This window comes from Hippopotamus amphibius, chromosome 17 (assembly GCF_030028045.1).
Source record: "Hippopotamus amphibius kiboko isolate mHipAmp2 chromosome 17, mHipAmp2.hap2, whole genome shotgun sequence".
Taxonomy (NCBI): domain Eukaryota; kingdom Metazoa; phylum Chordata; class Mammalia; order Artiodactyla; family Hippopotamidae; genus Hippopotamus; species Hippopotamus amphibius.
Genome location: NC_080202.1, coordinates 39,938,800 through 39,962,899, shown reverse-complemented (window position 1 = coordinate 39,962,899; position 24,100 = coordinate 39,938,800). Strand labels below are relative to the sequence as shown.

Genomic DNA, 24,100 nt, shown 5'->3' with positions numbered 1-24,100 from the left:
TTACAGTTAATGACCAAGCATTGAAGAAAGTCACAATTCTTTATATATTTTAATATTCTAATTATTTGATATTTCAACTTCAATAATTCAATAACTTCATTGAAAGATAATTTTACAATCCATACAGCATTTTAAAACTGTTGATGGCAATATATAAAGCGGGTACTCACTAGAGTAATTACTTATATCTGAAATATACTCTCGATACCAGACTCTGCAGGTCACCTTGAAAATATACCACTTCTTCACCTGGCAGAAGCCTGGTGACTCTGAGCAAATGGTTTAACATCTAGGGATCTTAGTTGCCTCATCAATAAAGGGGTTGAAATATGTGATGTTTAAGGCGCTTCACAGCTCTAAAAAGATCCTACAACTTTGCCCAGAAAATGCATTTAAAGGCCATGTCGATGCCAGCTTCAGCACCAATTAACCAGGCTTCAGGCTGCTTGTGACAACAGAGTTCCAGGAGACAACTTGACTGTCCTGGTGGCAAAACAACCTCATATCTGTCTCCCTCACAGAACCTGAACCCGTCAAGTCCAACCAAGTCCCTCCTGCTCCCCCTTTTCCCGTCCTCTCCACCTCTGTCACCCCAGTCTCCTGCCACTGCCTCAAGAGGAGGGTTCTCAGGTCATTTCTTGCCCACCTCTCCTTCCTTCCCAGCTTGACCTCCACAGACCATCCACACACACACACGCACACACATACCAGTTTGTAACACAATAACCACAACAGTAAAATAACGGCTGCCCTTCATCAACAGCTTTTCATTTGCCAAGCATTGTGCTAAGCGTCGTCTCCTTTAGTATCACAACAAAATTAGGAGGTGGAAACTCTTTTTATCCACATTTTGACAACTCCCCGAACCCTTTCTGCAGGCTTCCCTGCACAAGGGTTCAATTGAAAAGATATGTTTTATAGCACTACGCTTAATGAACCTTTCTTCCGAATTGGCCTAGCAAATGATTCTATTGGAAACTGATTGTTCAGCCTCTATCTCCATCCCCATCTCCTCTCCCCCCTCTTTTCTTTCCTCCATCTCCCCTTGCACCTCTCTCCCCATTGCTTCCCACTCCACTCCCACATATCTAATATATGGACTTCAAGGCAGAATCTCTATTCTTGAGATCCCTGACACCACACCCAGCTTCATGTCATCTCATTCTTAAGCTAAAACTCTTCTTTTGAGGCTGATGCTATCCAACTGCCCCCCACCACACCCTCCCATCATCCAAGGACTTTGGCACCTGGCTCACAGTTCACTTCTCTCCCATCTCCTGCCATCACGGCTATGTAGATGGCCCACTTAACACTCCAGCCTAGTAGCTCCTACCTTCCTTCTCCAATGACTTTTGTATCAGTCCATTTCTGAGCTCTTATTCCAGTGACTGTTGGGTCCAGGCCCCATGGCTATTCACTGAACTTTGTCAAGATCTGGGGTTGTATCGCCTTTAAAATTCTAAATTCTGGCTTCCTCTGTCCGACTTTAACCCACCTTCCTTCACCTCTATCAGTCTCATAACCCTAACCCTAACCTTAAAGATGCTCTATATCCTCATAAATGATGCCCAATGACTCAACCTTTGTCTTTCCTCAGTGTATCTGTCCCTCTGGTCTTACTTCCTTCTTTCTATGTGACCACATGGTCAATCATCTCAACCATTTTCTCAAGAGCATCAGAAACTTCTTTGTTACTTTTTCCTTCTTCTGAACCTGTCTTCACATCCCAAATGCACATCAGCCTGATCATCATCTCCTCACTTCCTGCACCAAGATAACTTCCAAATATGTATTTGAATGTCATTACAAATGAGAGCTGGGCCCTCATTTCTCCCTGACAACCCCTTCACTCATTGCTAGTCAAGTATTTTCCAGTTCCACGTACTTATTCTAAACATTCACACTTCCTATCTTCATATGAGACATTCCACCAACCTCTAAAACTCAGCTGGGCCAAAACTAAACTCAGTATCTTCCTCCTCCTATATTCCCTATCTCAGTTAGTACTGCAGGGTTTCCAGCATCTGAAATCAATTACCTAAGAGTCATCCCCAACTCCTCCTTCTTCCTTATTCTCCAAATTCAATCAATGACCATATCCTTTCAACGTCTTTCCATCCCACTGCTCTCATCCTTCCCACCTGGACCATTGTCTTAACCTTGTAACTGGCCTTCTTTTTTCATTTCAGTGTGATTGTGTTGCCCTCTGCTTTTTACCTAGGATTCATTTCAAACTGTTTAACACAGAAGGCTAAACATGATCCAGCTCCTGTCTGGTGCTGACCATACATTTCTCAAAAATCGCAACCCTATATTTTTCATCTCTGTATTTATTTAACATCATGTCTTTATTTTTGCATTTAGCATTGAACGCAAACATAGTAGCTATACATGTTAAATAAAGGAATCAGTCAATATTTATGTTATCATTCAAGGTAACGAATAGACGTCATAATCATGGTAAGACCAGAGAAGTTACCAGGATCATATATTTTAAAAATAACACAATGTTTTTGCTATGGTGGGATAAAATATGTTTCTGTAGTTAATGGTTCTTTATATACCTCTGTGGTAATTAAGACCCTACTGCAGCTGATGGTACCGTATCACAATCTTACTTAACTTTTAAAACTTTATAATAACCTGTGCCAGATAATGATGCTATATTCCTAGGGTCTAGATGAAAGTAAAGGATTACTTACCCAAAATTAGAAGTTAAAATAATGAACTTAATATAGAATGAACCCTATTATATTTAAGATAATAAGTATCCTGAAGCAACAGCTAGGAATGGTGGACATTAATTTACAAAAAAAAAAAAAAAAACCACCCAATTATATATAATTTCATGCTAATTTGAATGATGCCTTTTTTCTCTGGGCATGCATAACTCAAATAGAAACACCCCCAATAATTGTGTATAAAAGCCCAAAGAAACCATCAGCACACAATATTCTATTCTCCTTTGAAGTTACAGCTATTCACAGACAAGGTGAACATTTCTCATACTACCATGTCTCTCCGATTCTCTAGTGGGTCCAGGCATATTTGCTTAGGGTCTGGAACTGGATCTGTCAGACCATCCAATGAAGGCATAGGCTTTGCAGGCAGCAATGCATGTGACAGCTCTGGGGCTGGAAGTGGATTTTCCTGTGCTTTGGGAGGGGGCTTGGGCAATGTTCCTGGTGGGAACCATGCTGGTGGTACCCTTGGAAGTGGTACATGTGCTAGCTTTGCTGGAAGTGAAGGGGGACTCCTCTCTAGGAATGAGAAAGTGACCATGCAGAATCTTAATGACCGCTTGGCATCCTACCTGGATAACGTGCGAGCCCTGGAGGAGGCAAATGCTGAACTAGAGAGAAAAATCAAGGGTTGGTATGAAAAACATGGTCCTGGATCTGGCCGTGGACTTGATCATGACTACAGCAGATATCACCTAACAATCAAGGCTCTTAAGAATAAGGTGAGAATTCACAAATTTGGAACTACTCAAAGTATTTAAAACTAAGAATTGCCTAGCAAAAGACATAGAAGTAGAACAGGAAATGCTTCAGAACTGTTATCTCTCATTTATATCATATTTATTATTTATTTTGAAACATAATTCTTCCTATTAATTAAAAATGGGCACTTTGATTCATGAATGTTAATATAGTTTAAATGTTACTAGTTCTATTCTTATTTATTTTGAGATATATTCATTGATAAGGAAGTATTGTGTTATAGTCTAAAAGACATATAAGAAGAAATAAAACCATATTTGTGTGTTTGTAATCTTAAAAAATTAAACTTTAAGCATTTTGGTTGTTACATAAGGAAGTGAGATTTTATGCCAAGGCTTGATCGTGCAATATTTTTGTTTGCTTGTTTCCTGAATGAATAGGTTATAAGAGCAGACTTATTAGTGGTGTTCTCCCTCCTGATTTCTCCTAGATTCTCTCTTCCACTACTGGAAATGCTAATGTCATTCTGCAGATTGATAACGCCACACTGGCTGCTGATGATTTCCGGCTAAAGTAAGACAGAGAAAATAATCACCCCTAGAACATGTTTCCAATCTACTTAATGTGTTAAATAAAATTTCAATTTCACCCCAAGTAGAACAAGCCATAACCTAAAAGATTAAAGGAAGTAACACATGTTACAGCACTACAATACCGAACAATACAAAGCATGTTATACTATTACAATCAGCTAGACTCACAATTTTTACATACTTATTACATTCTTGAAACAAAATATCACTGTATTTCTATGCCTGCCTAAAACAATGCCAACCACAAAGTAAATGTCTATAACTACTTGTTGACTAAATACAAATATCATATAAAATTCTAAAATGGTCCATTTCGGGACTTCCCTAGCAATCCACTCAAGGGGGCGCGGGCTGGATCCCTGGTCTGGGAACTAAGATCCCGGAACTAAAAAACTTTAAAAAATAAAATGGTCCATTTCTATTTAATTGGCATATGCTATTAGAATTTGTGTGACTAGATAACTGCCAATTACCCTGCATAGAATTGGGTGAGAGGAGAGGAGAAGGGCTTTCTTTGTATACTTCTATAATATTTACAGACCTTATTCAATTTCTAACTTTCAGTTAAAAGCAATTGAGGCTTTATTTTTCCATCTCTTGAGCTAGTCTAACTTGTGCTGAAATTCACTGAATGCCTCCCAAGGTATGAAAATGAGCTCGCCCTTCACCAAAACACAGAGGCAGACATCAGTGGGTTACGGCGAGTCCTGGATGGACTGAAGCTCTGCAGGACTGACCAGGAGCTGCAGTACGAATCCCTGAGTGAAGAGATGACCTATCTCAAGAAGAACCATGAAGAGGTAGGAGAAGTTTTAATTCTGCTCATTTTAAATACCTGGGGTGGGAGGGGGGAATTAAATTACAATAGTAACTCATGCTCATGATAATAATTCAAATGATGCCAAGGCCTATAAAGAAAGAATTCTATGTCTCCCACTCTGCCCTTTTAATCTCAACCCCTAAGGTAACAAATGTTAACAATTTGATTTGTATCCTTCCATTTTCAGGCTGGTGTAATAGCCTAGACTTTTGAGAATAATGCATTACTTTCACTTACCGTGTTGAAATCCGGGAATGTTCAAATCCCAGTTCTTTCAAGTACTAAGTATCTTGGGCAAATACATTAATCTTTCTGTGCCTCCATTCCGCAATCTGCAAAATAAGTCCAACAATAGTACCTACTAGATAGAGATGTTAACACCCATAAACTGCTTAGAACAGTGTCTGGCATATAACAAGCGCTCAATAAATGAGAGCTGAAGTCCCTTAGATGAGAGTTCCACGAGGGCAGGGATTTTTATTTATTCTTTCCACTGCTCTAGGCACATCAACAAGCACTCTGCTGACATTTAATCAAGAATTATATAAAATAAACAACACAGGGAACTATGTTCAATATCTTGTAAAAAGCTATAATGGAAAAGAATCTGAAAAAGAATATATATATATTCATATATATATGAATCATTTTGCTGTACACCTGAAACTAATACAATACTATAAATCAACAACACTTCAATAAAATAATTTTTTAATTTTTAAAAAATAAAGAAAAAATAATTATATGCTTCATAACTCTCTGGTCTTTGCATCCCTTTCTCACTTAAAAGGATAAAATACCACTCGGGATGCTGAGACTTTTTTTGTTGTGGTGTTAGTTGTGGTTGTTTTAATTAACAAATAACGAATTAAATAATGATTGGCATGACTACCAATCAAAGAAGTCAATTTAAAAATATCTTGTGCCTTCAAAAACAGAAATATAGATCAATGGAACAGGATAGAAAGCCCAGAGATAAACTATGGTCAGCTAATCTATGACAAAGGAGACAAGGATATACAATGGAGAAAAGGCAGCCTCTTCAATAAGTGGTGTTGGGAAAACTGGACAGCTACATGTAAAAGAATGAAATTAGAACACTCCTTAATACCATACACAAACATAAACTCCAAATGGATTAAAGACCTAAATGTAAGGCCAGACACTATCAAACTCCTAGAGGAAAACATAGGAAGAACACTCTTCGATGTAAATAACAGCAAAATCTTTTTTGATCCACCCCCTAGAGTAATGGAAATAAAAACAAAAATAAATAAGTGGGACGTAATGAAACTTCAAAGCTTCTGCACAGCAAAGGAAACTATAAGCAAGATAAAAAGACAACCCTCCGAATGGGAGAAAATATTTGCAAACCAATGCAACAGACAAAGGATTAATCTCCAAAATATATAAACAATTCATCCAGCTCAATATCAAAAAATGGGCAGAAGACCTAAATCGGCATGTATCCAAAGAAGACATACGGATGGCCAAGAGACACATGAAAAGCTGCTCAACATCACTAATTATTAGAGAAATGCAAATCAAAACTACAATGAGGTATCACCTCACACTGGTTAGAATGGGCATCATTAGAAAATCTACAAACAGTAAAAGCTGGAGAGGGTGTGGCGAACAGGGAACGCTTTTACACTGTTGGTGGGAATGTAAATTGATACAACCACTATGGAGAACAGTATGGAGTTTCCTTGCAAAACTAAAACTAGAGTTACCATATGACCTAGCAATCCCACTGCTGGGCATATCCCCAGAGAACACCATAATTCAAAAAGACACATGCACTCCAATGTTCATTGCAGCACTATTTACAATAGCCAGGACATGGAAGCAACCTAAATGTCCATCAACAGATGAATGGATGAAGAAGATGTGGTACATATGTACAATGCAATATTACTCAGCTGTAAAAAGGAACGAAATTGAGACATTTGTAGAGACATGGATGGACCTAGAGACTGTCATACAGAGTGAAGTGAGTCAGAAAGGGAAAGACAAATATGGTACATTAACACATATATGCGGAATGTAGAAAAATGGTAAATATCAACTGGTTTCCAATGCATAGAGACACAGATGTAGAGAACAAACATATGCACACCAAGGTGGGGGGTGGGGGGAATGAATTGGGAGATCGGGATTGCCATATATACATTACTAATACGAAAAAAATATCAAATTGTACACTTTAAATATATGCAGTTTATTGTATGTCTATACATACATATATATATATATATATATATATATATATATATATATATATATATCTTGTGCCTTAACTTAGACAACTTGAATTTAAACCACAAACTCTGAGGCATAAAGTAACAAGAGCACAGGTGAGCACACACCGCCTGCAGGTCACGCTCACGTTTCCCCGCAGGAGATGAAGGCCCTGCAGTGCGCGGCGGGAGGCAACGTGAACGTGGAGATGAACAGGGCGCCCGGCGTGGACCTCACGGTTCTCCTGAACAACATGCGGGCCGAGTACGAAGCCCTGGCGGAGCAGAACCGCCGGGACGCGGAGGCCTGGTTCAACGAGAAGGTGAGGGCCGCCCAGCCCCACCGGGCCGGTACCCCACTCCCACCCCCCTCGCATCGCCCCGCACCTCCCACCCCCATCCCCCACGCCCGGCGAGGGCAGACCCACTAACCCCTGGGCGCCCGACCTTGCAGAGCGCTAGCCTGCAGCAGCAGCAGCAGATCTCAGACGCCGCGGGCGCGGCCACCCCGGCGAGGAACGAGCTAACCGAAATGAAGCGCACCCTGCGGACCCTGGACATGGAGCTGCAGTCCCTCCTGGCAACGGTAGGTGAGAGCGCAGGTCAGGGAGTCCGAAAAGTCTAACTGAAATTCTTCCCTGTCCCCCTGTGACAAGATTACCTCCAAATGCTTAACAGAGAGGGCAGGACAGACAGACCCTGAGATGCTCAGAGAGACGGACAGCACTTCTTCCTCCCTGAGGTCACTGATGTTTCCTTCCCACCCACGCTGGCTGCCCACTTTGTAAAGCAGCTCCTTCCTTCAGCTGGCCCATCTCAGGACGCAGAACAAGCAGCAGCAGCACTGCTCCACCTGAAAATTCGGCGGCAAGCTCAGGCTGGGGGTCAGGCAAAGCAGAGCTGCCGTCACCAGCATCTCCTAATATTGACCAAGGCCTATTAAAGGCCACACTGTGCTTTCCATCAGGCAGAGAAGAAGAGGGTACACACCTGATTCTGTGTGGGAACTGCCAGCCTCTTCAGCCAGGGAAGACATCCCATCCGGACATACCCCAAATGGCCTGGCATTTAGCCATCGCTGGCACCTACTGCCAGTTACGTCCAAGGTTTCCGTGGAGACAGCCCAGGAGGAAAATGGCTTCCCTTCTGGGGAGTGAGCTGGCAGCACCCAAAGGCTTGGTTTGGAGAATTATGGCACACACGTGGCCCAAGAGTTCTCTGTCCTCATCAGAGGTTTCACGCTCCCTGAGGACACCAGGTTGTCACAGAAAGAGCTGCTATTATACAAATGAGCACAGCAAGCAGAGACGGAAAAGATGACTCATGACAACAGGAAGACGAATTTGATTTAGCCACCCTAAAAAGGCACAGTGCTTTCTTCCCATATGGCATTTACAGTGGAGACTTGTTTTTACCACTGACTAACCCCATCTAAACAGGTGTGCCCCTCTCCTCCTCACCCTCATCACCACTGCTGGCTGGTACCCTACACCCTCCCCCTTGCCACTTTGGGCTCCTGGAACCCTCCCCTCGTCCCCATCCCCTTCTTTTCTGCAACTAGACTCCTGAGGTTCTAGTTCCTGCTGCCGTGCCCATGAGCACAAATCCTCCCTCTCATTTCTGAGCTGTGTTGAAGGAAATACATTCCTGAGTTCCCAGAACAGAATTTGGAGCATTTTCACAGAGAAGCAATGATGTTATAAAGTAATTCAGTTCCATGCAGCCAACAGTCCTATAGTTTGGGCTCATGAGATGATCCACCAAAAAGCCCATCTTAACTTCCAACATAACTGAATGATAGAATAATGGTGTCATGGAACCCGTCTTCCATTCCTGAGATTCTTTTGTGGTCAGATGACTTCTATGGTTTACAATACAAATTGTCAGCAAGCTGGGAGGTGTCTAAATATATCAATGCTTCACACACTTTCTGTAATATACAAACTTTCAAGTTCACCCTGACCTCTCTCCTCGTCTACAAGCCAACCTTTACAGCAGAAGGATGTGATGTAGAGATGCTGTGTCCACTCTGATTTAGGAGAGTATTAGCAATCTTGAAAAGGAACATTGTGTGAGAACACTTTATCAGGGAACTTAAAGTTTTGAACAGCCGAGCACACAGCCTCCCTGATACCTGGCACCTGTTGTTGCCTCAGCCTCCCCACTGTGGTCCCAATCACCTTCCGCTCCTTTGCCCAAGAGAGCCCAGCACCACCCATGTGATGGGCTGGTCAGCCTCTTTATCAAAGGCAACGCTTCTTAGCCCCATGAGACCCAGTACCTGCTTGTTATGATAAATCTTTTATAACTCCCTCTTTACAATCCTCAAAATGAAGTCAATAGATAATATATTTAGCAACACACCACAAAAAAAAAATTTAAAAACTAATATAATGCCATGACTGCAATCAAATGTAAAAATAAAAGTATTTTAAAATAAAATATATTTAATATGTAAACACTTGGGCCCAACTACCCTAGAACATGTAATGAAAGAGACAGAGGCTTATACCTTCCTTTGATGGGTAAGTTTTATCTTAAACAATATAAGATCAGGAATCGGTCCACACAAGAAGAAAAAGAAAATGAAAGAGTGGAAGTAGGAGTGGACGCTCAGATAATAACTAATATCGAGAGAAGTAATAACCACTCAGATGTGATATAAGAGAAAATTATGTTAATTAAAGTAGGGACCACATGATGACAAATTACAGACTATGGAAGTAGAAATAATATTCATAAGAGCAGTGTTGAAATAATGGCCTGTCCTGTGTTATAAAATACATCTCTTATCTTGAAATCCCATCCCTGTGAGGGCATTCACTCAATCTCAAGTGCTTAATAAAAGGCCTTTGATTGATGACAGAAAATCAAGGACAAGGGACTTCCCTGGTGGCACAGTGGTTAAGAATCTGCCTGCCAATGCAGGGGACACGGGTTCAAGCCCTGGTCCAGGAAGATCCCACATGCCTCAGAGCAACTAAGCCCATGTGTCACAACTACTGAAGTCCGCATGCCTAGAGCCCATGTTCCGCAACAAGAGAAGCCACCACAATGAGAAGCCCTTGCTCGCCACAAATAGAGGAAGCCTACATGCAGCAACAAACACCCAATGCAGCCAAGGATGGAAGGAAGGAAGGAAGGAAGGAAGGAAGGAAGGAAGGAAGGAAGGAAGGAAGGAAGGAAGGAAGGAAGGAAGGAAGGAAATCAAGGACGAATTAGAAAAAGAAACAGCAGCACAAAAGGCCTTAGAAAAGTGGTGGGGTAGATCTTTGGGGGCAGTAGCAGAATAAGAAGGAAAAACAGGCAACTCAAAAATAAGTATGCAATTTCTTTTTTTTAACCTTTTATTTTATATTGGAGTCTAGCCAGTTTATAATGTGATAGTTTCAGGTGCACAGCAGAAGGACTCAGCCATACATATACGTGTATCCATTCACCCCCACACTCCCCTCCCCTCCAGGCTGCCGCATAGCATTGAGCAGAGTTCCCTGTGCTATACAGTAGGTCCTTGTTGGTATCCATTTGAAATATAGCAGCGTGTACAGGTCGATCCCAAACTCCCTGACTATCCCTTCCCCTCATCCTCCCCCACTGGTAACCATAGTTCATTCTCTAAGTCTGTGAGTCTGTTTCTGTTTTGTAAATAAGTTCATTTGTACCATTTCTTTTTAGATTCCACGTATAAGGGATATCATACGATATCAAATGAGATTTCCAATATTGATTGTTTATTGTGCTACCCCCCAAAAAGTGTTCTAATATAAAGCTTGGTCATCATATGAAATAATACCTAAATATATGAATGTCCACTGGAACAGATGAAAATATTGTGGGAAAAGGGTCACGTATCTCATGTCAGGTCATCCATCAGGCCTGGCCCCCAGCTCAGTAAATGCCAGTCACTTCCTCTTTCTCACCACCTCCTGTTTAACTGTGAGGAGCCCCCACTTTTCCAAAGCTCGCCTAGGGAGCAGTACTGCCGTTTGCTTAGAAATACTAGTCCACATGCCCTCCAAGTGGCTTCATCCCTTCCTCTGACATCCTTTATGTCCTCAGAAACGCTCCCTGGAGTGCTCCTTGACAGAGACCGAGGGCAACTACTGTGCACAGCTGGCCCAGATTCAGGATCAGATCAGGGCCCTGGAGGAGCAACTGCACCAGGTCAGAACCGAGACCGAGGGCCAGAAACTGGAGTACGAGCAGTTCCTGGACATCAAGGTCCACCTGGAAAAAGAAATCGAGACCTATTGCCGCCTGATAGATGGAGACGGAAAGTAGGAACGCTACTAGAAAATTCAGTTTTTACCTATTTCAAGCCACGACCATATACAGTCATTCCCCTTCCATGCCTCCAAGCCTTCCTTCCCACTGCAGGAAAGCACAGCCCTCTCTTGTCTCTGCTGTCCTCTCTTCCTTAGTGTGTACATTACAGCCTCTTCTCCATCTGCCTTGGGTGACCCCAGTCATCCCTGTAGAAGCCCTCATTTGTTGTCCATGTTAATCCTTGTGGATTTCAAGATTCTCCCCACCCCATCCACAGGCTTTATCCATCTTTCAGTCCATTCCTAATATCACTGCTGTCCTGAAATAAACATACTCTGTACAAACCCCCAGGATCTATATGTAAAATATATGCTTTTTCCTTAAGTTTTATTTATTTTTTAAATTAATTTTTACTGGAGTATAGCTGATTTACAATGTTGTGTTAGTTTCTGCTGTATAGCAAAGTGCATCAGTTATACATATACATATATCCAGTCGTTTTTAGATTCTTTTCCCATATAGGTCATTACAGAGTATTGAGATTCCTTAAGTTTAAAATTCTTGGGTTTAAAAAAAATCAAATGAAAACGAGATTGTTTTATATCTTCTCTTTAGATAACATTGGCACACAAAAATTTTAATATTTTCCTTTATAGAAAATGAAGACCTGTTTTGGGCATACAAAGTTCACTTGAGTTCATGTTCATCTGTTGAGTCAATGAATATTTATGAAGTGATAAACAAATATTATAGAATAAACTGGATTTTTTTTAACAGCTCATGCTCCAAATCAAAGAGCTTTGGATCAGGGAGCTCAGGAAATTCATCTAAAGGTAATAAAATCTAGTTTTTCTATTGCAGCAAATATTTTTACATTAATGACAATCATACACTATGGCCACAGTCTATATTTAAATAATTTTAACTAAAGTGCTCTGAACCTAAATATTCTTTTGAGTAGATAAAACTATCGGAAACTATTATTATAAACCGATACTTAACCCCCTCAACAAAAATGTACATAATATATTACAACCAGCAGTGGAATTCTTTGTCATGTAACATTTTAGGTTTACTATGTGTATTCACATATGTTTTATTTCTAGATTTATCCAGAACCACACTGGTAAAGATGGTGGTTGAAGAGATAGATGAACGTGGTAAAGTTGTTTCATCAAGGGTTCAGTCTATTGAAGAAAAGACATCTAAAACGACCAATGGCAAGACAGACCAAAGAGTTCCTCTCTAGCTGTCACTTTTGAGAAAAGAATCATTTGGGGGAAGATCCTGCAAAACTGCATTATTCTAAATATCAAGGAGATAATAAAAACACTTTGTACCCTTAAAGATAAGTTACTTAGCAAAAAAAAAAATCCTGTTTTCATAGTTACCTTTTATAGGAAGTTGGGTGTTTGTTTTCAAATAAATAAAAAAGTTGATGTGCATTTATGTCCATTCACTCATGACTAATAAATAATTATCTGAGATTTATTTTTTCTGTGCCTAATGCATAGGGAGATGTTTATAGAATATATTTTAATTGCCTTTTACTCGTTTTAAATAATAGTCAGAAAACAAATATCGTATATTAATGCATGTATGTGGAATCTAGAAATATGATACAGATGACCTTAACTGATAAGCAGAAATAGAGACACAGACATAGATAACAAATGTATGGATACCAAAGGGGAAAGGCATGGGGTGGGAGGAATTGGGAGATTGGGATTGACACAAACACACTACTGATACTATGTATAACAGACAACTGATAGGAACATACTGTATAGCAAAGGGAACTACACTTAATGCACTGTAATGTCCTCAATGGAAGGGATATATGTATGGCTGATTCATTTTGCTGTCCAGTAGAAGCTAACACAATACTGCAAAGCAACTATACTCCAATAAAAGTTAAGAAAAAAATTAAAGAACAAAACCAAAAATAAATAATGAGTGGTATAAATTTTAGGCATAAATTTTAAATCTCAACATTTTTACATGGGCAAATAATCTGGAAAATGTTAGAAATTCTGTGATTGAAAAGTTCCACCACTAGACGGCACATTCCTGGTGTTTCACCTATGAGCCTATCTCAGACTCTTCTGGAGATCTGGATGCTTCCCAGGAAACCACTCCCCATGATCAGGATTATCTCTGGAAAGATCCACAGCAAAGATCTTCATGCCAATGGATTTTTCTAGAGCAGAGGTTGGCAAACTTTTTCTGTAAAAAATTGGCCCAGATAGTAAGTATTTTAGGCGTTGTATGCCATAAGTTCTTTATTTCAATTACTACTCAACTCATCCATTGTCACAGACAGCAGCCATAAGCAACAGATAAGCAAACCAGCATAACTGCGTCCCAGGAAAACTTCATTTACGGACGCTGAAATCTGAATGGCCAATAATTTTGACATGTCAAGAAATATTATTCTTCTTTTGATTTTTTTCCAACCATTTAAACATGAAAAACCATTCTTAGCTCATGGGCTATACAAAAACAGGTGGTGGACCAGATTTAACCTATCAACAGCTGTTCTAGAACTTAAAATCTTATGAGATTGATGAATATGTTTTTCTATCTTTCTGGATCAAAATGCATGGTCAGGATTCCCAACAAATTTTAAATTCCCTAAAAGAAGAACAGCTCTCATATTTCTCGAATACGTGGCCTGATTCTAATGAGAAGCTCCAGTGAGGGCAGAAATTCTACCAAACAACCCAAGTTATGTGGGAGTTCAAAGAAGGGGGTGAAGGATGGGATATTTACAAAACCTTGAGCCAAAGGTCATTAGATGAAGCAAATGCTAGAAATTTATGGGGAAATAATTTCCCAACGGTACAATGTACAGGGCCAGCTCCATGCAAAATGGAAATGTGGAGTTCCTTGTTCAGAAATCAGGGGAAAAAAAAGTATCACTAAAAGCACTAAAAGTTTTTTCCTTCTGCAGTCATACTCTTGACTTGTCGTGGTTTGGAGGTGGGGTTTTTGGCCATTTAATGTCATTCTAAGTAAGTAAAAATTAAAGTTTTTTTTTTTTTTTTTTTGGCACACGGGCTTAGTTGCTCCGCGGCATGTGGGATCTTCCTAGAGCTGGGATCGAACCCGTGACCCCTGAATTGGCAGGTGGATTCTTAACCACTGCGCCACCTAGGAAGCCCAAAATTAAAGTTTTAAGTTACTCACATAAGCTTTACCACTCATTTTTATATTGTGTCATGCCAGTTTTAAAGGCAAATATAAGAACATATAACTTGTATACAGAGTCATCAAAATCATACAATCCATATTTGGTAGCTCATACATGCATATGTATTTTGTTCTTACCAAAAGAGTGGAAACACTCTATTAAACAAACTCAACTATTTTTTTATCTCACTTTATATGCTCACATTCTACCAACACTCTTCACCATTGGCTTTCTTTTTTTTTTTAATATGTATTTATTTATTTATTTGGTTGCGCTGGGTCTTAGTTGCAGCTCACAGGCTCCTTAGTTGCAGCTCACAGGCTCCTTAGTTGCAGGACATGGGCTTCTTAGTTGGATGCAGGCGGACTCCTTAGTTGTGGCATGTGAACTCTTAGTTGCAGCATGCTTGTGGGATCTAGTTCCCTGACCAGGGATGGAACTTGGGCCCCCTGCATTGGGAGTGCGGAGTCTTAACCACTGCACTGCCAGCATTGGCTTTCTGATGAGGAAGAAAAGACAGAAAAGGACACTGGGTTGCCTTACCAATCACTGTTTTCAGAGGTAGTTGGCTAATACAGGAATGTAACACAGTATCTGATAGGGTTGCTTGATTGTTCATGTTTCTTAGAACACCACTGCCTCTGTCTGCATTCATAGCAAGTTCCATTTGAATGGAAAGCCTGGCCCCTTGGGGTTGTTAGAGACCCTGCCTTACTTGCTCATAGACATAACATACTTACCTTGTACACATCATCAGGGACACTTGTTCAATGCGCTCTTGTATTGGAACCCCATTCTCTGGATCCTAAGCTTTTCCACCTCTTGTTCATTTTTCCCTCCAGTGGCTTCCTGACAAAGTGTGCAGGAAGGTAAATTTTTTGAGACCGTTTATGTCTGAAAATATTTTTATTCCATCCTCATTCACGATTAATTGTCAAAGTAGAGAATTTTAGGTTGAACATCATTTTCAGTTAGAATTTTGAAGGCGTTCTTCACCAGAATCATGGCTTCCAGGACTGTTTAGAAGTCCCAAACCATTCTGATTTCCCCATCCTTGGATACATATTGTCTTTTCTTCCATGGTTCTCTGAAATATTCTGTGTACATGCCTTGCTGTGGTTCTTTTTCATTTATTAGTCATGGTTCTTGGTGGTCTCTTTTCATTTAGAAGCTCGGTCCTTTAGTTCTGAGTAGTACTCCAAAATGTGTTTATAAAATAATTTCTTCATTATTTCTTCCTTCTCTACTTCAGGAAGACCTTATGACTGTTCTTCTTGGGCCAAGCCTCTAATTTTCTAATCTTTTCTTTTATCTATCTTTTTGTCCTTTGTTCTATTGTTGGGGAAATCTTTTTAAGTTTATTTTCCAACCAATCTATTGACATTTGGTTGTGGAAGTTAGCTTTTAATTCCAAGATCTCTTTCTTGTGCTCTGCCATTCAACTCTGACGATATTCTATTCATATTTCAACTATGCAATATTTTTGTTACTTCTAAGGGCATTAATTATAGGTAGATTCTTTTTAAAGGTTTTCTTCAGCTTCCTCTATTGTCTCTGTTTCCTGAGTGCTATTTTTTGCTTCTTTCTTTGAATCTTTGTCTTTTATGTTGGAGTGTTTTTCAGTGAAAGGTAAGCTTTGAAATTCTGTTCACCTCCAAGAGTAAGGCCTTAGATATTTGAAAGTCCTGTGTGTGCATGTCTGTATTTCCCTCCTGGGTGGCTGTGTAGTGAGCTTCCTTTTGTGGGAAACACTCAAATACCTGTATCTGGAGTCCTCTTCTCTAGGATTTTTTCAGCTTCCCTAGAGAAGGCCCCAATAACCAGAGCTAGCTACATAATTTGCAGGCTCTAATGCAAAATGAAAATGTTGGACTCCTTGCTCAAATTCAGGAAAAAGTTCAGTTAGAGGTACTAAAGTATCAATATTTTTCTTTAAAAATATAATATTACTTGTAACATATAATAGAGGTAATAATGACACATATCTAATAACAGAAACATAAATTGTAAAAAAAATTTTGATGTCCTAATTTTATGTAATACAATAAACTATTTTTTTTATAAATTTATTTATTTATTGGCTGCATTGGGTCTTCTTTGCTGCACACAGGCTTTCTCTGGTTGCAGCAAGTGGGGACTCCTCTTCATTGTGCTGCGAGAGTTCCTCATTGCAGTGGCTTCTCTTATTGTAGAGCACAGGCTCTAGGCACACGGGTTTCAGTAGTTGCGGCACACAGGCTTCAGTAGTTGCAACACACAGGCTCAACAGCTGTGGCTCATGGGCTCTAGAGCACAGGCTCAATAGGCACACAGGCTTAGTTGCTCTGAAGTATGTGGGATCTTCCTGGAGCAGGGACTGAACTCATGTCCCCTGCATTTGCAGGCGGATTCTTAACCACTGCGCCACCTAGGAAGTCCCACAATAAACTGTTTATTAATGTGATTTCTTGATTGATCAACAGATTTTTCTGGCTTGCTTTTCTGCATATTCACTTATTAGCTCATGAAAATTTATATTTTAGCAACTTCATTTTCAATCTGTATAATTGAAAGTGATGTCAGTCATTCTCAGCAAATGCAAGATCTCTCAAGATCTTAAATAATCTCAAATGGAGAAAACAACATGGAACAAAGACTAAAAGGGGAGAGAGGGAGGAGAGGAGTAAAATAAAAGAATGGACAAGTCAGGTAAGTAGAACTCACATCAAGAAAAGTCTTAAATGTCAGGCAAAGGAGCTTCATCTATCCTATGTCCAATGGATTTAAACTGAAAGGAAAGAAATACTCACTGACTATGTATCACTGACAAACACAGTTGCTTTAGATATTTAACTACCATTTAATACTCTCTGGACAATACAAGTAACGTCTCCATCTTGGTAATGAAAAACCAAGGCTCAGAGAGAATGAATTTTGCATTAGTGCCACAACTATAAAAATGGCAGAACTAGTACATGAATGCTGATATATCTGATTCAAAAGCCCACATTCTTTCAATTACATGAATGGTGTGGTACTTCAGGAATGGTACCTTGACCTCCTGACCCACCTACTGACCACAATGGAAATGAAAAAGTCTTGAAATCAAAAATCCAATTAAGGTTCTAATAATTGAGCTGAAAGAAAATGATAGTGACAAGGAAAAGAGAAGAGAGAGAAATTCTTCAAGAGAAACTGCAGAAGTAGATTCTATAGGACCTGGTGAGTTATTGGATTCAGCTGGTAGAAAATGAGAGCAATTAAAATTTTCTTAATAATCATGAGATGACTCAGGGTAATTCCACCAAGAAATAACAAAGAAAGTCGCAAAAGACCAAAGTGTGATGACAAGGTGATTTAGTGTTGAGTTGAAAGTCATGATAGAATATCCAAGTAAGAATGTCTGATGGGCACAGAAAGGTATGTGTCCAGAAAGGGGAAGAAACCATTGTTAAAGAATGTGAAACCATTCACATAGACCCAAAGCCACAAGAAGGGATGAAATCACCAAGGGAGAGTGGGTAGAAAAAAAAAGGAGCACCAAGTACAGAACTGTAAGGAAGGACAAACTTTAGACAATTCTTTCAGAAGCTATGAATGGAAGAAGGAAAAAGAGCAGAGATGTAGCTGAATTCTCAAAAGCAATTGTTTAAAACTCAGTTAAGACTCTGGTGGTCAGTATGAAATGTGTTCAAGAGGGTGTAGGAGAATAAATATGAAAAATGATGACTGGATTGGAGATGTGGGGTAATTAGCAATCTTTGTGGGATAAATGTCAGTAAAATGGTGGGACCAAAATTCAGGGGGGTGTAGGAAGTGAAACATGGACGGAGTGAACACAGAAAATTTTTCTAGAAATAATGAAAGGAAGAAATGTAAAAACACAAGAAATCTAGAAATAGAACAGGAACATATAGGTCATAGTCTAGTACCCTTATTTTACAATGAGGAAACTGAGGCCCATAGAGGTTAACCAATACCAGTACTTAACCTGGTTAGCAACAGAGCTTAGCCAGGAAACCAGTAAAGACAGAATGGTCACTCAGGAGGGATAAGGATCAAGGCAAGACTTTCTGTCTCCAAAGAAGAGTCTATTTAATTCCTTGATGTTCATTTAGGACCTGGCCTTCTTCCTCTGGTACATGAACCCATGGTCTTGAAATTATTTTCAACATATCCAAAAGAAGCATCATTATCATCCCTAGGAAACCATGCCTGTGATGGCTCACTTACTGGAGAAAATGCAATGTTGTTGGTCTGAGCAAGGGAAAAAGAAATTTGTTTATCACACCTTTTTATTCTTACAGGAATTTTACAGTCTTAAAGCCTGGAAGACAGGAAGGATTATTCATACTACATTTGAAATGCATCACTATAATCATCTTGATAATACCCCTCCCTTTCCCATTTCAGAGATAACAAATAACTCCAAGGTAACTATCCACCTACAGAAATGGACACAGTAGGGTAAAGGCATTAATTTAAGAAGAAAACACCTAACTATGAATAATTCCGATGAGCTGGCAAACACCATTTTGCTATGAGTAGCATAGTTCATCAAGAAACACCCGGCTACTGTGTATATAAAGGCAAAGGAAACTGTCTGAATTGGACATTTGCCATCAGAGCTTACCTCCAGGAGCAAGCGCGGCAGTCTGGACACCATGTCTGTGCGCTTTTCTTCTACATCCAGACGCCTTGGCTCTTGTGGGGGCGTAGGCTCTGTGCGGCTCTCCAGTGGGGGAGCGGCCTTTGGGGCTGGCAATGCAGGCGGTGTGCCAGGCTTTGGAAGTGGCTTCTCTTGCGCCTTTGGGAGCAGCTCCTCTGCAGGAGGCTATGGCGGGGGACTGGGCGGAGGAAGTGCTTCCTGTGCTGCCTTCCCTGGAAATGAACACGGCCTCCTCTCCGGCAATGAGAAGGTGACCATGCAGAACCTCAACGACCGCCTGGCCGCCTACCTGGACAACGTGCGCGCCCTGGAGGAGGCCAATGCCGACTTGGAGCGGAAGATCAAGGGCTGGTATGAGAAATTCGGCCCTGGTTCTTGCCGCGGTCTTGATCACGATTACAGCAGATACTTTACAATAATTGACGACCTCAGGAACCAGGTAAGAAACACAAGGCCATGAGGCTTAACACCGGTAAGCGTAACTAGCCACGCATGCACATGCGCACAGCACACACGCTCAAATGCGTACATTAACACACACAGCAAGGCTTTGCTCCCACCTTATATTTTTTGGTAGTTTATTTGTTAGTATTAAACATAATTTATATTGAAATTCTAGTCTCCGAACATGGCTCACTCATCATCTGGTATGTGGTATGCATGTTTATGCTTTTAATGGTAATATTAAAATATCAAAAACTGCCCAATGTCTCCAGCTATATATTTACAAGCTTTTCCATAGATAGAGTTTTTTTTTAATGGGTGAGGTGAAAAGTAAAAGAGGCTATACTTAAATTTTCCATTTTCAAGAATCATCTTATTATTGGAGACACAATGCCAGAAAGATTACTATAATTTTATAGTTGACTTTATTTCAAGGAAACTTGAATTTTTTTAAATGTCCCCTCATTCTTTAACTAACTCTCCATTTATCAGATAATTTCCACAACAACAAGCAATACCAATGTTGTCCTGCAAAATGATAATGCAAGACTCACAGCTGATGACTTCAGACTAAAGTAAGTAGAGCTGAAGAGAAACCAAAAAAAGTCACCTAAGCATTTCCCTCTTTTATTTAGTCTATTTGAGGTCACCTCCATTCTTTGTCTGGGTTTCTTTGTTTTAAACCAAATGCATATTCAAATGACTAACTGAATTATATATTTTATTGGGAAATTGGGGGGCTGATACAAATGAACGTCCAGATCATAGAAAAAGGAATTTTGAGTATTCCCATTCTCTTGTGTCAAAGAAATTTATTTATTGGATTATGAATGATCTACCTGAAGTTTGAAGTTATTTTAACGGTTTAACCTGAAAGCTTAGTTTGAGTTTTACGATGCCCTAAAAGGTGATGACTAATGTGATGAAGCTTTCAAATATTTCTCTAAGGTTTGAAAATGAACAGGCCCTCCACCAGAGCGTGGACGCGGACGTCAGCGGTCTGCGCCGGGTCCTGGACGAACTGACTCTGTGCAGAACGGACTTGGAGATTCAGCTGGAGACGCTCAGCGAGGAGCTGGCTTACCTCAAGAAGAATCACGAGGAGGTAGGTGCTCTCCCTCCCTGGATTTCACACGCCGCCTTCCTCCCAACATTTAAAAATACATTTCAGATGACAACTATAATATCTTGAATTCAAGAAAGAATTTGTCGATTTCTCCATGAGCCTTAGATGGTTTGAAATGTTTCTATTCATCTCCTTCCAAAGAAACCGTAACAGAAATTTCTAACCATATGGATCGCATCTGTCTGGCTCCTTTAGAAACATTCAGAATCCAACGTGGTTAAACACATTTCCTTTAGGAAATGAAGGCCCTGCAGTGCGCGGCTGGAGGCACCGTGAACGTGGAGATGAACGCGGCGCCCGGCGTGGACCTCACGGTTCTGCTGAACAACATGCGGGCCGAGTACGAAGCCCTGGCCGAGCAGAACCGCAGGGATGCGGAGGCCTGGTTCAACGAAAAGGTAAAAGCAGGCTAGGGCGCGCTGACTTGGCACCCGGTGCTGATACAAGCATCGCCCGAACAAGGCTCATAACGTTTCAGAGCGCTTCGCTGCGGCAGCAGATTTCTGATGATGCTGACGCCACCACCTCAGCTCGGAATGAATTGACTGAGATGAAACGTACCCTTCAAACCCTGGAGATTGAACTTCAGTCCCTCTTAGCAACAGTAAGTGAAAATGACACCAAAGATTTGCTTCAGAAGTTGAGAAAAAAATCAGAGTTTTCTGCCATCTGACATTAATTTTTGTTTCTATCCATCCATTACTATGCCTGAAACAAGACACATTTGCATTTTTCACAGTAGAATCCCCTTGGCCTGAAAATTATACCAAGATGCTAATAACTGTGGAACATCAGAAATTTAAAAATACAATGATTTTGAGGTACTCTAAGAAGAAAACCTTTTTCACCCTGAATCTGCTCTCCCAAGAGATCAAAAATCACTATCCATGGAGTGCAAAAATGCATTTGCACCCCTCCTAGCTTCTTCATCTAGCATTCCTTTTAACCACTTAATTTTAATTGGAGCACTTACAGGTTTCCTTTTAAGTGGCAGAAACAAGCAAGTAGAAGCATGAAGGTTGCCCATAAAGCTAAATATGCATGATATAATAATAAGATTTTTCATTAAGGGTTTGCCCAGCACTTTCACCCACATGAGTTCATAATAACCCTGGGGCTTGGGCAGAGCAGACTTTATAATTCATGTCATTATTTCCAAGAGAAGAATCTGAGATTCAAAGAAGTTAAGCAATTTTCCAAGAGTCCCACAGTTGGGTATGAAGGAACCAGAATTTCTCTCCAAATTTTCTAACTCCCAAGTCTATACTTTTTCCACTATGTCTAGTAAACCTCCAGAAGAGGCTGTAAAAGCATGTAAAATTCTTGCAGATGAAAGGATAAGACACTCTCATCTTCATGTCGTGTAAAATTACAACAAGCGTCCCATCTGTGGGATAAACTGTGTGTAAACCCATTTGAATTCACAAGCCAATGAATCAAACTATTTAAGCCTAAAAAGATCATTCTTTTCTTAGGGTCATTCTACTTCTGGAAGTTTATACAGAGGATTACTTTTTTAATAGAAGAGCTATCATCCTCATGAGATAAGGCTGTCACATGATTAGAAATGAGGCAACAAAATGTAGGGGGACTTTTATTCCTGGAAAATGTGGCAAATTGTGCCAGACTCTATAAGCACAGGCTAGATGAGAGGAGGTGAATCTATAGACTATGCCCTATGAGGAAACAACTTTTCTAACACTCCTGGAGATATGAGTAGCATTCACCAACTGTGTTATTCTCAAATAGACCAAAAATAGTATGGCATCTAATAAGGGCAACAATTAATACTGAACAAGAGGAATATGGTTATTGTGTAAGGTTAACTCTCTTAAATATCTCCTAAGTGCTTTGCTATATTTTAAAACAACAGTGACATTTTCTGCTAAATTACATCTTACTGATCCTCAGAAACATTCCCTGGAGTGCTCCTTGACGGAAACCGAGGGCAACTACTGTGCACAGCTGGCCCAGATCCAGGCTCAGATCGGTGCCTTGGAAGAACAGCTCCACCAGGTCAGAACCGAGACAGAGGGCCAGAAACTGGAGTATGAGCAGCTCCTGGACATCAAGGTCCACCTAGAAAAAGAAATTGAGACCTACTGCCGCCTGATAGATGGAGAGGATGGGTAAGTAGTATTTACACAGAGAAAACTATTTTAAGGTTAGTAAAGATTTTTTTGAAATCAACTACAGAGTACCTAAGATCTAGGACCTAGGGCCTAGATTCTGGGTCATATGTACATAAACCCCTCCTACTGTTAGGAGTCCAGTGATCTCCCATCTTAAATCATTCCTCTTAAGTCAGTTTCCTCAGCAAAACACAGCATGAAATATTTGATACACGCTTTATATCTTTACAGCTCTTGTGTTCAATCAAAAGGCTATGGAGGACCAGGAAATCAGATAAAAGGTAAACAACAAAAGCTGTGTTGAGCATTCAATGTGTATTTGTATATGTTTCAAGTGATGAGTTATTTCCTCTTTATGAATTTGATAAATTCTAACAATTCATATGTGTCATTTTACTTTTTTTAATTGAAGTATAGTTGATTTCCAATGTTGTGTTAATTTCTGCTGTACAGCAAAGTAATTGTTACACATATATATACATTCTTTTGTTATATTCTTTTCCATTATGGTTTATCATAGAATACTGAATATTGTTCTCTGTGCTCTGCGGTAGGACCTTGTTGTTTATCCATTCTGTATATAAAAGCTTACATCTACTAACCCCAACCTCCCAGTCCATCCCTCCCCCAACCTCCTCCTCCTTGGCAACCACTAGTCTGTTCTCTATGTCCATGAATCTGTTTCTGTTTCATAAATAGGTTCATTTGTGTCATCTTTTAGATTCCAAGTATAATTGATATCATATGGTATTTGTCTTTCCCTTTCTAACTTACTTCACTTAGTATGAAAATCTCTAGTTGCATCCATGTTGCTACAGTATATGTGTCATTTTAGATTCATCTAAAGTCACCATGGTTAAAACAATTGTTGAAGAAATAGATCCTCGTGGCAAAGTTCTCTCATCTAGAGTTCATACTATGGAAGAGAAGTCCGCAAAAGTCAACAGCATGAAGAGAGAACAGGGGGTGCCTTCCTGAGCCCAAAAAGGATGCCCCTAAATCAAAATATCGCATCGAAGCTAGGTTCCTAAATAAGAGCCCTCTTATTTTTCTGCTTTTCTTCCAATGAACTAAAACAAATTATTTTTAGAATAGTAACACTTCTTTGGCTTTTTCTATGGTGGTGTTTCAATAAAAGTTCTTCCTGTTGCAAGTAATCCTCACTGGTTTGGTCAGTCTTTGCATTTTAAATATA

The 24,100-nt window shown here is 40.0% G+C and overlaps 2 protein-coding genes across 2 annotated transcripts; both read left to right on the top strand.

The window, feature by feature from the left end:
- The first annotated feature begins 2,992 nt into the window (after positions 1 to 2,992).
- KRT28 (keratin 28) lies at positions 2,993 to 12,798 on the top strand. Its single transcript, XM_057714463.1, has 8 exons — positions 2,993 to 3,463; positions 3,934 to 4,016; positions 4,680 to 4,836; positions 7,258 to 7,419; positions 7,551 to 7,682; positions 11,156 to 11,373; positions 12,140 to 12,195; positions 12,469 to 12,798. Exons 1-8 carry the CDS (start codon positions 3,014 to 3,016, stop codon positions 12,609 to 12,611), a joined length of 1,401 nt encoding a protein of 466 aa, XP_057570446.1. The 5' UTR covers positions 2,993 to 3,013; the 3' UTR covers positions 12,612 to 12,798.
- A 6,352-nt stretch (positions 12,799 to 19,150) lies between these two features.
- On the top strand, positions 19,151 to 24,060 carry KRT27 (keratin 27). The gene is made up of 8 exons (XM_057714462.1): positions 19,151 to 19,642; positions 20,140 to 20,222; positions 20,596 to 20,752; positions 21,010 to 21,171; positions 21,252 to 21,377; positions 22,685 to 22,902; positions 23,137 to 23,186; positions 23,741 to 24,060. Exons 1-8 carry the CDS (start codon positions 19,199 to 19,201, stop codon positions 23,881 to 23,883), a joined length of 1,383 nt encoding a protein of 460 aa, XP_057570445.1. The 5' UTR covers positions 19,151 to 19,198; the 3' UTR covers positions 23,884 to 24,060.
- Positions 24,061 to 24,100: the final 40 nt, after the last annotated feature.